Genomic DNA, 17018 nt, shown 5'->3' with positions numbered 1-17018 from the left:
CATTGCGTCACGACGGACAGAAAACATGCTTATCTATACGCTAAATCCAAGTCCAACTCGCCTATGGCTGAGCTTTTACCAAGATAAATATAGGACGCAGGTAATTCAGGGGCTTAATTTAATGACGAAAATAACAAGTAGAGTTTGTATAAATATTACTGACGATATGTTAAGAGAAATACACGCCAGCAAGTATTTCTCAACAGCTAAAGGAAATAAAACATGTCCTATTGTTTATTCATATATTTATGGAAAAACAAATAACACTCCATCCTATTACATACAATTCAATCAGATTGCACGTGTCCCCGACTAAGTTGACTGAAGTTTCGATGTATTAAACTGGGCCAATTCAGACAGTTTCGTGTTGCAGTGGTAGAAAATAGATCCCAACAACATGAAACTACCTAAACCACTCCGCAGTCCGCTCCAGGTCTCACGACGCACAGCAGCCAATGTATACCGCCACGTCTTCTTCGGTTTTCATATCGATTTCAAACACCAATGCTGTTCATAACGAGCCTGTATTGAAAGTACCATGTTCTTTAATGTTCATTATCAAATCTTTGCACTGGAAACTGTCTTTCTTTTTACATGTTGAGTCCAGAAAACACAAATCGCAAACAACAAATGGACTTACCCATTCATCGAAGTTATTCCACTATTCCAATCACAAAATGAATGGATGACTTTGTCCAAAAATGCCAAAACGCAGTATAACTTTCTACCACTGTCTATTGTCTCCTCTCCGGCTAAACGTCTCTCTCTCTCGACTGAAATCAGTCTTTGGGGAAAGCGAGAATCGCTATATACGAGCCAGTCATAAAACTACAAATGCCGCCTTGCAGCGTTATAGGCCTGTGCCTGTACCGCCTAGACACATTATGACTGGTGTAACATTTACATCGTTTCCGAGAGCTATTCCATGGATCCTAAAAACATTTCTGAACGGACAGGCAAAAGCCAAGCAATGTACAACCCAAAGAGTACCTACAACCTCAAATGGGGGTCAATAGCCTGTCCAAAATGCCTATACTATTTTACAGAAAAACAATAGCGAGAAATACAGAAGTATAAACACGGACTTCAAAAACCAGTCTAATCCAGTATATGTGAACTGATAATTTATTACGCAATACACAAAACACAATCTCATATGTACATAATGTTATACACAATAAAAACATTTTCACAATGTAGACTGCTCATGTACATTTCCCTTAGTTCGAGTCTACACAACAAAATGATCCTCAACTCATCATAATATATCGGAACAATACATTTATAGGGCGACTCATCTTAATGCCTCACTGTTGATAGGCCTTGTGTGATCCACACTGCAAAATGCAGGAAAATGGGGGCCTGAATCATGTTGTTTCATGCAATCTACATTTTAAAGAAACTCCACAATATATGCAATATATTATAGCTCCAATTTAGATAAAATGTCAACCACAAGACACCTATTCCAAGATGTGACAGCAATAACAGAACCGAATCAACGAACAATTAAACAAAAATATGAAGAAATAAGAAACAACCGAGAACATTCCCGTTGTTTTACCAGTAGCTATACAGGACGATGCCAAGGCTTGCCTGTAGGCCTAAGAAAGATGTGCCCTTTTCAACTTGCGTTATAGCTAAAGCTCGTTTAATACAAACCGTATTAAAAACATTCAGTGTTATCACGAAAAACCGAAATTTGACGTGAGCTCCCGAATCCTGTTTTCCCGGGTCATTTTCTTCAGTTTCATTCTGCGATTCTGGAACCATATTTTGACCTGCCTGTCGGTCAGGTGCACGCTCCTACTGATCTCTAGGCGACGCTCGCGAGTCAGGTACATGTTGAAGAGGAACTCCTTCTCGAGCTCCAGTGTCTGGTGCTTGCTGTATGGGCAACGTTTCTTCCGGCCGCTTTTTGCTGTTAGCCAGTTGGCGGTGCTCTCACTTTTTGAGTCTCCTAAAGGAAATGGTAGATACATGCTTTTAGGCTGACAGCTTGGGATGTAAGATAGGCCGCGCGCACGCTTGTGTGTGTGTGTGTGTGTGTGTGTATGTGTATGTGTATGTGTATGTGTGTGTGTGTGTGTGTGTGTGTGTGTGTGTGTGTGTGTGTGTGTGTGTGTGTGTGTGTGTGTGTGTGTGTGTGTGTGTGTGTGTGTGTGTGTGTGTTGTGTAGGTCAATGGGTTGATATAGGCCTTTCCATAAGGAAGGTTCAACGGCCTTGTGTACTTTGCTTGAACTTAAAACATGTGCAGGTAATAATTGAAAGATATTTTATGAAATGTATAACATTTTCTATTATTTTAGACCTACTATAATAAGAACAAATATCAACAGACAACAATAAAAACACGTTTTTAGTAGATAGTGAATAGACATAGCCTACGAATGTTAGGCCTATTTTGAGCGACAGTGAAGTATTTTTTTGTCCAAAGAAACAAGGGCCTATAATGGAAAATCTATGATAAACCTATAGCCTAAGCCAAAACAAATAATTAAATGTATTTTTTTTTATAATAACATTGCTTTTTTTCCCCACAGCATTTTTACTGAATTGCTTCTATTATTTTTCCAAACCTTTCATGCCCGCTTGATATTAAGGCATTAAAATAGTCTCAACTAAAGCATGGTGTCGCCTCATATAGACCATATATAATCCCTGAATAAAAACAAACCCCTAAATGACCTCTGAATGCTAAAGCAGAAATCCGTCTCTCGGCAAGTGTTCTAATCTTTTTATTTGTCGCCATACCTGCTTCACGATACAGCATGAGATAAAACCAACCGTGGCAGAGTGAGTGACAACACCTTTAATGATCACAGCTCACCTTTAGTCGTTTTCACGGACTTTTCCTTCTCGAGCTCCACCTCAGCTTTCTCGGGAGAGGAAGGTTCCCCTTCAGAGGACGCTGGCGTCTCCTCGTTCCCCAGTAGGGCGTTCGTCTGCTGGGGCTTGGGCGCGTTACCGGAGGGCAGAGCCTCCTCGGTGTCTCTCCTCTCGTGCTCCGCCGTGGCTGAGCAGGCTAAAGCTGAGGACAGCTGGGGTGTCGAGGTGTGGAAACGAGTCGGTGCAGGGGGGTGTAGGCCAAAGTGAGAATGAGAGGGGTTCGATTGGGCACCGTGGTAAACTTTATGAGAGCGTGCGTGCGTCTGAGACAAGCGGAAGTAGCCAGGCACGGGTACAGTACCCCCGCCGCCGTCGGTGACTGTACACGAGCCTGAACCGGAGCCTGTTGTGGTTAGCCTCGAGTATGTCAGGTCTTCGGCTGTGGAGGCTTTGGGGCACTTCTGCGGTTCATAGAGACAGTACGCGCTCTCCTCCTTAATGCTCTGCGGGAACGAGCAGGGCGCGACCTGGGGACCAACAGTTTGTTGCTGGTCCATTCGGTCCATTCTGCACGACCTCTGCGCGTCCATCCACATCTCCATGCCTGACATATAGGCGCCTGACGCGGCAGACATCATGTTTTGGGGACCTGCGTTGCTCCGCTTGCCTATGCCAGGGAAGTATCCACAGTTCTGTAGTCCGTAAGGAACCTCTGAGGCGGTGTTATGGGACAGACACACGCCGCTGCCCGGGTAGTAGTGTCCCCCTGCACCCTCGGTCCGACCGCTGATCAGAGAATCCACAAAAAACGCGTTTCCTGCGGGGCTGTCCGAACATGACATGATTGTAGTGTATTTTGGCGAGGGGAGAAGATAGCCCTTTCTGGCTGACATTTCTTGTGCAAAACATGCTGGATATGATTAGATGTACCCCCCTCTCCACCGTGCAGACTCTGGAGCCAATAGGAACGCTCGGATACGCAGGGCCCCTCCCCATCCACGACCACGTAGCAGCCGGGGCCATCGTAGGTCTGAGGAATAGAAAGGAGAAAGCACAGCGTTTCTCTCATCTCGCTTTAATGCACCACCATAGCGCCGACGGGGCGAGGCCCTATGTGCAGAATGCAAACATTCGAAAATAAAAAGTAGTCTATGCGCACCCATGCATGCGCAAAGGGGACTTCTGCAGCATATGTTCCATATCAACTACCAATTCGTTTTTCAGCATTAAGAGAAGTGCGTCTTATCCCCTATTATTTTGAACTGTGCGTAAAATAAAATAAGCATAAGGTTTAATCAAATGATTCATTTGTCTTAAGCCCTATGGCTCCCTATAGTTGATACTTTATATGCGTAAATATCACACAAGAAGACAAAATGGAAACCATATTCGTTTCAAATAATACCAACACAGACGCAACAACAGGACCAATAAAGGAAACTTCTACTAAATAATGACGTGTTCACCTCCTCATTATAATACAATTAATATGAAATAAAAATTATAAAAAGTATTTGAAACCCTATTTTACACTGTAGGTTAGTGACCTTTAAAGATGACTTTGCAAAAGTTTAGAGACTTCAAGTGTTCCATCCTTCAACTGCAGATAAGGCTATGCGTTGTTGCTGTACTAAAATCAGAGGTTTACAAGGTTTAACAGCCCTCAGATGCTGTTTAATCGACACTAGACTACATACAACTAGGCTACATGTACACCTTATAAAGCTAATTTAAAATGAACGTTGGAAAAATAATACCAGCACATTAGTTCATATTAAACCAAATCAAATAAACAACCACTTCGCAAGTCATTCGCGCCTATAGCCTACACCTTTTCATGCGCACACATTGTCAACAATTCTCCCGCAATGTAAGTGACAACTTTAAGCCAACATTAAGGTTTCCTTCAGGTTTAAACAGGTATGGTAAACAGGGCGTAACAAGACGGCTACACTTTCTTTTACACTGATTTAATATAAAATAGATCACTGCGTAGGTCTAATTCATTGACAAATAAATGGATTGTAGAGAAATAAAACACCGATGAAGGCAGTAGGCCTAATTGGCAGGAACATTATACGCTTTACGTGCAGCAATTTTCTCCGTGTTCAAAGGATTTGTTTCTTCTAGATCTATTTATTATATAAGATATACATACGGGAACATCAAAACAGACTGTATATCCGACTCAAATAGCAGCACTTAGGCCTATGTGTAGCCTCGATGTGCTGCCTATGTGTAGCCTCGATGTGCTGCCTATGTGTAGCCTCGATGTGCTGCCTATGTGTAGCCTCGATGTGCTGCCTATGTGTAGCCTCGATGTGCTGCCTATGTGTAGCCTCGATGTGCTGCCTATGTGTAGCCTCGATGTGCTGCCTAGTAGCGTGTTACAGAGGCATTGTAAAAGCAAACTATGGATGCAGATAATCATTATGCGTTCATCAAATATAAAGGTGTGTCATGTCCTATATGAACCTACGCATTTCTTATTTACACAATTCACCACACGTGTAAAGTACCTTTGTGGGCATGTAATTGACATGCTGTTTCAACCATAACAATACATTTTTCTCCATTTTGCATTGAGATGGACACCACAGGGTGAAAACAGAGCCTGAGGGCCACAAGCCACCTGGCCCGGGTAATAGTCAAAACTGACCGAGATTAACTTCAACCTGGAGAGAGAGAGAGGAATGGACGCAACCAAATGGAGGGAGACCAGTTGTGGCCCTATAATACCCCAACCAGACAATGGGAATAACCTGAGCAAGTAAGTCAACACGGTGATTTAACCCCCCAAAACACAAACGTGGACTTAAATGTAGACCTAAAAACAATTTCTGCCTCGTTATTATAGGCTTATAGTTGTGCTTTAGGTCTAGTGGGATAATAGTCAGATGGTAAAAAAAAACATTGCACTGACACGAAAAATGACATCTTATTCATTATATCTCCCAATTAAACATAGAAGCGAGACTGGTAATAGTTTGATCAATTCTAAAGTATAAGGAAAGAGCATGTTTATATGGTGTATAACTGGGATTGACTATATATACTGTATATATGATCCATGCAGCTAACATTTATTTGCCTGTTCTAGAAACTGAACAGTGAATTTTGCATACCATTACGAGTGAACTTAACTACCAGACAAATCAGCAAAAACACCATCAGCAAATCTATATATGATCTTATAAAATATCAGCCATTCGAAATTCAGTACTTAATAATGTTGACGTTAATTAGTTCTGTGCACATGCAGCTTTGAAACAGTTCTAGTCAGCACACGTCCCACGCTCCTGTATTGACGTGTAACCTAGGCCTATCACTTATATCTCCGTGTTACAGTTATTAGCCTAATTGCGGCTATTAAATCTTCATTTCACAGCTGTCCAGCTATCATTTCCCCCAAAACAGTTTACTCTGAACAACGCTTTGATCAACCTCATATGATGGTGGCCGGGGAGGCCGTTTCGGACGGATCATGTTCGTCGCGAGTGCAGTTATGAACAATAATGCAGAGTTTTATTACATCCAGCGGAAGCATTTATTTTTCACGAGACAAAGGAGTAGTAGAGGGGTGTCCACGCGCATTCAAGAGCCGTGGCGAACCCCATCCGCGCCTTGGAATGATACCGAATACCCCCCCTCTCTAGCGTCTAGAACAAGAAGGAAACGGACACGTTTCTGGCGTATCACAATCAAACCTACTTTTTCAATCACATCATTTATACTTTTGGCACGACCCAGAGAGTAATGACTTCTGGAAGGACACCAAATGCAGATTGATTCCAAAAAGCCCAGCTATGGGTGAGAGTGGTGATTTCACAAGTGATTGTTGTGATTTAGAAGGGCCTACTAATCCAGATCATCAAAAAAATTTTTTATATAAAACAAATTAAACACACTGAAATTAATATTTAATGATAAACTACTTTAGATAACACATTCACTCCCCACTTTCCATGATTGTGAACAAATACTTTCAGCCTGTAATAACCTTGATATCTTAAAGTAGGCCTGTTCTATTGGATATTTGGGACAGATATTTAGCGATATATTTTTGGCTCATGCTTATACATGTAAAATATACAAGCTTAACAAATGTAGCAGAGCACAAAAGAAGGCTTTCTTTCAGTCTCGCACATGTGTTGCTAGGCTACTACATGTAATATCTTAGCTAGGCCCTCTACAATTATACTGCCCATCATGCTCTACTACTGACCACCATATTGAATGTGCAACCTAATGATCAAAACAGCTAAAGGAAAGAAACGTTACAATACAGTTGTACTTAAATAAACTGTTCAAATAATCTACTTCTGAAAACAGGAAAAGCCAGCTCTCTAACAGAGTATGAGGTTTTGTTCTTTGTTCGAGAAAATGTACCTGCATTGAAAGGTATTGTATCCCTCGAGAATCTTGAAGGTTTCTTGTGCTGGGTTCGAGTTCTTGGAAACAAAAAGATCTACGACAATGACATTGATCTCAACAGCGCCGCACTGTGGCAGGAAGAAGCGTCTCCAACTGAGCACAAGCCGCTACTCTGATCCAAGGAGGACAACTTGCGAAGGGGGAAAAACCTTCTCAAATGAAGTCGAAGCGGCCAGTGAGCAGAGGCTTTCCCTATCCGTCCTCTCCCCTGTCTTCGCTCTCGCCTCCTTGGTAACAGAGTTGATAACCTTGGGTCTCAGACGGTTTATTGCACTGCACTCCGATTGTACAAATGCTCCAGACTCTGAGACAGATTTTATGGCCGCGTTGCTGCGGGAACGGGGAGGATGTCCAGTAATTAGGGACGGAATTCCAGCGCGCAGTAAAGGATGCGCCAGGCGAAGCAAGGCCGGACTATGCCGGAGAGAGGCAACCATAAACTTCAGCCTCTCTCTCCCTGCGTTTATGGCCCTTTTGACTGTCATATATGAACGCCATTGCGCTGCGCCTGGCGCTCATAAACAGAGTGATAATAACAGCAAATATGGCGATGCTCGTTTAGGAGGATGTTGTGGAAGAAGGGATGATTTTAATCCAATCCATGAGAGACACAAGTAGATGAATGAAAAGGAGATGCACATGGTGACTGTATTCGGCTTGTTTACCACAGTGTTGTGGGTAATTGAGACAAACATATTCAAAGTTCAAAGCCAATAAATGAACTCCATTGAATGATAAGCCTGACTGATACGTCAGTGAGTTCAAAACAAATAGTACCTAGATGTTCATGTCACCCAATACAATTGCAATGAGCAAAGGTCATTAGAGAATACAACCTGACACAAATAAGAAATAGTAGCCTAACATTTAGGTGCATATCAACATTTACGATTGGTAGCTTGATGAAATATTGGTATGAATCAATCAATCGCTCACACAAATATCGTTTACACGAATAAGGTTTCACATTCGAGTAAATAACTCTCAAATGTTGGATGTATAATCTACCAGTTCCATGAATTAACAAAACAGTTTGAAATACTTAAATAGGATTTTCTTGTCTTGTTTCTTTGTGCGTAAAAGGCCTGTGTGAAGGTTAAACAGCTTTCAAAATGGTTTCCAGTCTGAGTAAAATAACCAGTCACATTTGTACATTCCTTCAAAAATCTTTTCATTTTTAATTTCGAAATATAGGATAATACAGAATATTTGGGGCATACCAAGCAGTTAATCCAAGATTATGTCCCTGACAATACATTTCAAAACGCTTTTCACGTTCATGTTACTGCAACAGAAAACAAAAAGACCTGTGAATAATAGAAACAAATATTTCGTCCTATTGAACAAAACCTGGATGCATATTGGCTGAATATGGGTATCGAAACATTGCGGCCTTGTTGCATACATGACCTATATTAACAACAGGCGTGTCGCAATGCAACAATTCGTAGGCTACAATGAGGCTGAACAAGCTTATATCAGGTTCTGTCTGTATAGGGTTAATATTCTCCTCATTGGGTTTGTCCGTGCATTAACATCAAATTCAAAGCCAAATTAGGTGTGGTAATCAAGTATACCAAATATAAACAGATGATACTACATGTGTTGTGTTGAAACTATTACAATGGTCGCAATGGCCTAGTCACGGTTTGGGGTCAACACCATTTAACACCGAGTCCTTATTATTTTGCTGATAGAGCTTTGCAGCTGGTATTTAAAAGTGATAGAAAATCAGTGGCTGCAAAATAAATAACCTTACAAACAGAGACAATTTACAATCGCGCCCTTCCAAGTCTCATTATTTGGTCACACCAATTAATTAATGAAAGTCATAGCCTCATTTATGAAATGCACAACATCACATATTGTCTGCCAACAAAAAACCTATACCACGTCACCATTCGTACGATTTTACTAACAGAAAACTTAATTTACCAGAGGCTTTTCGATTACAAAATGAACCCGGTTCAGTCATTGTTAGACTGGCAAGGCTGTCGGCGCTGTGAGGCGAAAATGAAGGCAATAGGCCTACTGTGTCACAATATTATTAGGATACACAAGAAACATAGTCTTGGTGAGGACAAAATCCGCAGAAATATATATTTTAAACAAAGTCTGATGGCCAAAATGCCGTCAGTGTGTCAACTTAAATCATGCTCGTTCTCAAACTGTCGGAAATCAGGAGAGATTCTGCTGCCTGTCCTCGAACTTGAAATGAACAGTTGAGCATCGTGTTGCAGCTGCAGACGTTGTTGTTGTGTTGTTGCTACTGCTGCCACAAACGTCAGGGAAAAGAGACCACAGCGAGTCAATAAGTCTGTAAACGCATATGACAAGTCACTCCTAAAGCAGCGGGTTCGTGGTGTAATACTGTAATCTGTCTCTGCTTAATTTCTTTTCCTTCATTCTTCGGTTCTGAAACCAGATTTTCACTTGGCGGTCGGTGAGGTTCAGCATACGAGAGAGCTGCAGTCTCTTCTCTTTGTTGATATACACACTGAAAAAGAATTCTCTCTCCAGTTCCCGGATCTGATATTTTGTATAAGGACATCTTTTTTTACGAGTCCTCTGTCCATCTAGAAGAGAGGAGAGAAGAGAATGTCGGTCACAAAAAATACAAACAGCTCATATTATCCATGACTATGTTCTAGGATTTATAGGCATTGTTATAGGCTTTTGGGCACTCTATAATTACGCATGTGGTCCAAATCAATACGACGAAAAATATTGTTATTGCCTCTTAATTTCTATATATTAATTATGCAGTCATTTCAATTACAATATGAAGCCATTAAATAGCATATGCAGTGTTGTGGATACGAACACTGCATATGCTATACATGATAACTGACAGTTTTCAGCAGGCATGTAAGGCTATAGACGAAATGCAATTAATCATAAAATAACATCAACAGTAATAACACATGAATTGATTAAATTTGATAAGCTTCATGATTTCTCCATCAGGAACATGACAAATAGCATACTAGTGCAACGCACACACTGCCAGATTGCTTTAACGCACGAGCTCCTATGTGCTAACCCCTAAACCAGAGGCACCCCTCTCATTACACGCAAGTAAGTGCTCTTTTAACGCTAAGAAACCGTGAAACAAGGCTACATTTATGATTAATGTATGACCGGGAATATTAGGTCTACGTTACAATTCACAGTAATAACTACGTGCTTTTTAAAAACTTTAGGCAGTTTTAAGAAAAATCACTAGTTCTGATTTCTTTCACTGCCAATTTCAATTCCAAGCACGTGATCCTGAAGTTTATAACAAAGTTTTGTTGGGGAAATCTACAGGCTCTCTATAAACCTTATACGCTTATAAAACACCATATAAAGAATTTAACAGCAGCGCGCTAGATTGCAAACTTTCTCTCATAACCAGGGTGCTGACTTAATACGTACTGCTGCTGCTCGATTTCTCCTCATTGTTGCCGGAAGAGGACTCTGGACTGCTGGTCTCCTCGCGTGGCTCCTTCCCCTCAGTGTCCCGGCACGGTGGAGCGTGCTCTGCCACGGAGCTTGTTTGTTTGATGGCCGTTGTGTTCCCTGAGTAGTCGTTAGACGACGGCGTTTCCGAGGCGTTGCCATATGCTGTCTCGAAAAACTGGTCGAAGGCTTGGGGAAGCACCCCATTCCTGCCAACGTTTCCGTAGAAATTGGACGCTGCAGAGCCCGCGCCGGAGTGGTGGTGGTACGCGGCAGCTGCGGCAGGGTTGTTTTTGGCAAACATTTCCCCCATGGTGGGCTGCGACGACAGACAGTCCCGGTGAACCATGTCCTCCGTGGTGGGGTAGCACTGGGGCAGGTTCCCCCGGTGTGTCCATTTACCAGACGCGTCAATGGCAGCATAGTCCCTGAACGTCACCTCTCTCACAGGCTGGACTTGCGGCAGGTTAGAGGAGTACGAATATGTTATGGGGCGAGTAGACGGGGTCTGGGACAAAAATGAGGGTAGACCGGAGAAGTCTGCCCCTGCCGAGACGTAGTAGGTGCAACTGGGCAAATACATGTTCGAACCGACAGGGACCAGCTCGTCAAAATCCATAATTCCTTCACTCTACCACAATCTGGGTCATGCCTCTATAGCCGCCCTTAACATGGCTCTGGAGCGCCCTGGCTCGTGCCTCTTTGAAGCTGGTTCGCTAGGCAGAAATTTTGAGACGTAAGCTGACGTGGAGAGCCAACTCCATCCATTCCGGGGAGGCGTGGGTCACGTGACAAGCAGCAGAAATTGACAGATTTCCTGTGCGTGTGTGTGTGTGTGTGTGTGTGTGTGTGTGTGTGTGTGTGTGTGTGAGAGAGCGAGAGAGTGTGTTAACTGTTTATTTTTTATTTAGCTGTTGTTTATTGTCTATTTCACTTGCTTTAGCAATGTAAACATGTTTCCCATGCCAATAAAGCCAATTGAATTGAATTGAGAGAGTGAGAGTGAGAGAGTGAGAGTGTGCACGCGCGTGCGCGAGCATCATGGAGGGTGAGGACTTATTCAGTGAATGAGTGAGAGACATACTGCTAGTTGTCCTGAAGCTTGACATTGGTGGTTTATCGCCATGTCGGTCTGAAATGAATTCCCTTTCATGCAGCAAGTCAGAGGGAAAACTATAATTGCATTGGTTGTTAAAATGTTGGGAAATGACATATTTCTATCGAATAACTAACCTGATTCAATATCAATTTCACATATGCTATGCGCCTTTCGACATGTAATCTGGGGGGAGGGGAGGGCACTCGTCTTGTAAGCTTTATGATATCCCTGAGGCTTTGAAGATGTCTTTAGAAATATTACACATTTGAGGCGTGCCAACAATATCTGTATCCTCATAACGTGTAAGTACATTTCATTCAATAGTAAAATCCAAGACTCGTCATTATGCTTTCGCAAAGACAAAGACATAACAATAACATATTTCCATGCTATGTTTGATGTTTGTCACTGAGGTGTGTGCTCATAATTTACAACATTATATCATGACCGTTTGGCTTCACGGCAACATTTGTCAATCAGGGTCATGTTCAAGTAAGCCTTGATGTTTGGCCCTGCCTCCAGGCAGGTTTCAGCGACCAAACAGACATTTTAGGCCATGCAACACTTAGACAACACCAACAGACAGCTTATATCGACGCTTGGCTGTTAAAATACTCCAAACCCGTACATCACCTAAAATTTGCAACATAAAAAAAGACGGACGTTTTGTAAGCGGTTTAAAAAAGTTGCCTATATTGCACAATGTTGTTTACGACAGCGATAACCGAGGAGCACCGGATCAATACTTCATATTTGAGCGCAGTAGATATAGAGATAGAGAGAAATGACCATGAATTGATTGTGGGTGTCTGTCTGGATATTATAAACACCCAGCGCTAGACCAACAATAGGCTAATTAAAAATTGATGTTTGTTGAATCATAATAGGCCTATGTTAAACTAATTGTAGTTCGTTACTAGTTAGGTTGCATAATTAAGCCTCTACTGCAAAATTAGTTTTGTTTTTAACTTGAACTCCGTGATTTATGAATAATATACGAATATAGGTCTCACCGCCTGTAAATAGCAATATGAATCCAGATTGCACAATGCGTAAAGTACCGTTTTACGCACAGATAGGCCTATTTCTAGATGGAATGAGGAAATAGACATCTATTTCTATGACCTACAAGACATTGTGAACTACAATGCAATTCAGTTTTACAGTCCAATTCCGTTTAACAGACTGAGCACCCCTTCAGCGGCCCAGACAATAGTCCAGACAATAGTCCAGACAATAGTCCAGACAATAGTCCAGACAATAGTCCAGACAATATTTGCGTCCACACACTACAACTATGAGCGTTGTGGAATACATTGATGTTGAATCAATAGCCGATTTGTTTTGAAAGATTTCTCCAGACATTGTCCTCGTTTAAACCCGACTCCACGAGAAACGTTTAAACAACTCTTATGGGCTCCATGGGCCTATGAGCAATAATTATGTTCGAAACCATTATTCATTCTAAAGATTATGTTGGGTAAACATTTATTTCCTTATTAGCACATGATGTATAGACAATCTAACCAAAGGTGGAACACCAGTCAAAAAAGGTTAATGCTTAAACATTAAAAAAGTGTTTATCGTTATATCTCATAATTAGGCTATATACTATAGAGTGCATTTTCCTCACGAGTGTTGTACCCATTTCGCATCTATTGAATAGAATTACAAACACATAGGCCTATGAGTTATTAACAACCCAATAAAGTGTATTAGGTTATACAATTTACTTCTTGTATTGAAATACAAAATAACATATTTAGATGAATCCTTTTCGAGATTATTTTTGGATGATACATTTTGAATATGCTACATGTGATGATACGTGTTCTATTATATTATGTAGGATAGTAGGGTATTGTCATTTTTACTATAAATAAGACAATGAAGATATCCGTCTCTTTGCGTATAGATAGACCACAGTGGTGGGTTTTGCGTGTTGTGAGCTGGTGGAACCTAACTCTAATGTTCTGTAAACGAGCGACGTGAGGACGGATTAGGACCGCGGGGACTCGCTTTACCCAAATCCGCCCGGCCTAACCTCCACACACATCGAGCTTCAGAACGCGCCAACGTGACACGTACTGTAATATGACCTCTAAAACATAACATGCATTAAGAAACGGTAAGTAGGCTATGAGCTAAACCCCTGTTCCAAAATAGAAACAAATAGAAGCATTAGAATATCTCGGGTCATCCGTTCATGCATCGCCTCCTATTCAAATGATTGTGGGGACACAAACAAACCCTATGCCTTCGCAACCACACGCTCCGCCTCCGTCAATCCAGACAAATTCTACGACTTGAGCTAGAGCTTTTAAGCCGTAATTGAGCACAGGGTGCCCAGGAATACCAAAGCCACAGACCTGAGTTTTTATAGCTCCTATAGTATTCTACTGCGTTTATTTCTCTCGGCCAGACGCCATCAAACCGACCAGGCGTGATAGGAAGTCGCCACCTACACGGACAAAGTCAGGAGCCGAAGCAGTCCAGCGACAAAAGAAAACGAGACATTCTAAAACTTAACAAACACAGGTAAGATTCATACTTACTCTTATAAAAAATGCATGAGGTGCAAAAACGTGTTTTCTACGTAAACTATTTGTCTATACTGACCCAAAGGTTTTAAATCATTCACTAAAGTTAGAAACAAGCTAAGAGAGACATTTAAGTTTCAACATGTAAACAGTTTTATGTTCGAGGAAGACGCTTCATAACACACTTGATTCATGTCGACCCTACGAAATCTCTTAAGGTCTTGTGAGTTTTCTTCGGTGGCCAAAAAACAAGACGGCATCTCTGCGTAAAAGCCCCCCACGCCATAGCGTTGTCTGTGCGGTCGACTTCAAGTTCGGCGGAGGGAGATGGTCACCGCCGCGGGGTAGGCCCTTACAGTAGGGAGTGCAGACGCCATTTAAGGGCACAGTATGCCCCGGATGAAGTTTCCCTAATTACAAATTCATTTTCAGCTTCTGGCAACAACACTGTGAGTTAAGGAAAAGAGAAGGTGGCTTTAGGTTACAAGACAGATCGATTTCTGCATGTGTGAAGTGACGTCTAAAAATGAACTTCACCTTCGTGGCCTGCTTTCTAGACTTTGGAATAGCAGATCTGCTGGTGTAGTTTTCATTTGAGCCCAAGACACCAGTAAGCTTACACTGATATTACATCGTAGAACTGTAATGTTTTTCTAGCCTACCTGGTTAAATAAAGGTGAAATAAAAAATGTCATTAAAAAAATAATGACCAAAAACCCATGGATTATAGTCCTCTCCATTTGGTACATTAAACAATTAACTTTACGCACAGTAAAATGTTCACTTCACTAGATCTGTTCTCAACAAAGGGACGCAAACAGGCATTGATATAGTCCCACTGATGGTAATAAAGGCGATAGGGCTGCCACATTGAGGATGAATAAAGGTAAAAGTCCAACAGTAACTCTTTAGACTTATCCAAGTCAATAAGTTGTTATGGAATATTGGTCAGTGGCAAATAGGCACACATGGCATAAGTATTTTTACAAAACGAAACAATTCAACTTTGCTGTCTGGGGATATGTCTTTAAAAAGTCCTTCATTTTTCCATTGATTGTTTCTTTGTTCTTCAATTACCGTTAGACTTACTACTAAAGCCCAAGGATTATTGATATACAAAAATTCATTAAACTGTTGTTGTTGACTACAGTACGATTTTACCATTCAGAAAGTGATGTGTCCAATTTATTATTGGCGTGTACCATGTTTTGTGTATCGTTTATTTATTCAGCATAAAGCCAATGAATGGGAAACAAAATGGCGTAGGCCTAGGCTACTTAAATGAACCTTGCACTTTTGCGTAAAGTCTATTGTTTTCAAAAGAAAAACGTGGGTGATGTCTTACACGTCTTCAACAATGTCAACTGAATTGGTATTTACATGTTCAACATAAACATCGAATAAGTTACCAATGGGGCTATATAGGCCTATAGCATAGCAACCGATTCTCACGTTTCAATAACATTCATTCTAAACCCAAGACAGAAAGAAAGCATTAGGCCTGCTGTAAAACCTCCAATATACAAAATAAATACATTTCGTTTCGTGTTCAATAAATATTTTTCTAATCTTGCTAAAGCGTGAGTATTCCACGAAAAGTCGTGATGCTAAATTGCATAGGCTTATAGTCAATTACTCAAAGCCCCAACACGAAACGCATCGCCTTTACTATTGACGAGACTGCTCGGCATTTCCACACAAAACATGTGCTTCATTTCCATATGTTGATTCGTCAAAAGTAGACTAGAACTAAATATTTATCTTGCGATTATTTTATGCCCAGTTGTGAGGAAAAAAAATGTGTTTTTGAACTTTAATGATATCCCATCTTGGCTGTTGAGTTGTAGGCGGTAATCAAGTCTATAAGCGAAGAGGGCGCCGACGAGGGCGATTACTTCTACACAGATATAGTCATATGAAACATGACCAAAAAGCCCAGACATATACTTTAATACGAATTAACAAACACGAAGATACCAGGAGGCGTGAACTTTTTTTTAATCAGTAAAGAACTGTTTATTTATCCACAGGTGACATAAATGTGAGGAGAGGGCGACGGCGACGAAAAAGGAACCGAAGGAGGGACCACAAGGGAAAACAGCGCCCATAGTGGGAACCCTATTCATCTCCCTGGTCAATGGGAGGACGTGGCTTTAGCCTTACTATCTCTTGCATCAATTCAAGGGAAACGACTGACATCAAATAACTTCATAATGCAAAAGACACATTTCAAAAATTTCACCAGGACCTTTGACTTGTGTACACAATGTTGCAATGGCTATAGCTTAATAAATTGTGAAACAAAACTGCATTTTTTTTCTCTCTCCATTTTAAAGCCTTCTGTAGGAGTCACGGAAGTGTTGGGCATGTAATATAGTGTGAAGTAGACCCACCAATATTAGGACCCTATGCTTATCCAAATCATTTTCCTATATACCGTAGGACGACGGAAACACAGCAACGAAAACAGGCCTACTTTTTCTTGACGCATTTCGTGCTTTTGAACTTAATTTTCTTATGGATGTCGCTCGCTAGAGATACAACATGAGTTAATCATATAAAGCTGTTATAACAATGTCTAGACTACGAGTACACTGTTTTAATTGGATCAATTCTACATTCAATCAGAAACTACATTATTTCTACCTTGTAAAATGAATACGTCCCCTAAAG

At 41.2% G+C, this 17018-nt stretch overlaps 2 protein-coding genes and 1 long non-coding RNA gene across 4 annotated transcripts; 1 reads left to right on the top strand and 2 right to left on the bottom strand.

Moving 5' to 3' along the window:
* Positions 1 to 1109: 1109 nt before the first annotated feature.
* LOC100194469 (homeobox protein Hox-A10) lies at positions 1110 to 8291 on the bottom strand. 2 transcript variants are annotated; one of them, XM_014142936.2, is made up of 3 exons: positions 7221 to 7547; positions 2833 to 3861; positions 1110 to 1960 (listed from the first exon to the last, which is right to left on the bottom strand). In XM_014142936.2, exons 2-3 carry the CDS (start codon positions 3722 to 3724, stop codon positions 1686 to 1688), a joined length of 1167 nt encoding a protein of 388 aa, XP_013998411.1. In that variant the 5' UTR covers positions 3725 to 3861; positions 7221 to 7547; the 3' UTR covers positions 1110 to 1685. The 2 variants fall into 2 exon arrangements, 1 of the variants encoding a protein (XP_013998411.1); XR_006759002.1 differs by lacking the exon at positions 2833 to 3861 and having other exon boundaries at positions 1859 to 1960; positions 7221 to 8291.
* A 986-nt stretch (positions 8292 to 9277) lies between these two features.
* Positions 9278 to 11479, bottom strand: hoxa11aa (homeobox protein HoxA11aa). Its single transcript, NM_001139560.1, is given in 2 exon segments — positions 9278 to 9841; positions 10683 to 11479. Coding segments are annotated over 2 exon segments (876 nt in total). The 5' UTR covers positions 11326 to 11479; the 3' UTR covers positions 9278 to 9608.
* A 91-nt stretch (positions 11480 to 11570) lies between these two features.
* On the top strand, positions 11571 to 16656 carry LOC106570519 (uncharacterized). The gene is made up of 2 exons (XR_001320691.2): positions 11571 to 14343; positions 16376 to 16656. It is a non-coding gene; the product is annotated as an uncharacterized lncRNA (long non-coding RNA).
* The last annotated feature ends 362 nt before the right edge of the window (positions 16657 to 17018 follow it).

Source organism: Salmo salar, chromosome ssa14 (assembly GCF_905237065.1).
Source record: "Salmo salar chromosome ssa14, Ssal_v3.1, whole genome shotgun sequence".
NCBI lineage: Eukaryota > Metazoa > Chordata > Actinopteri > Salmoniformes > Salmonidae > Salmo > Salmo salar.
The sequence above is the reverse complement of the archived record's forward strand: the minus strand, read 5'-3'. Positions and strand labels throughout refer to the sequence as shown.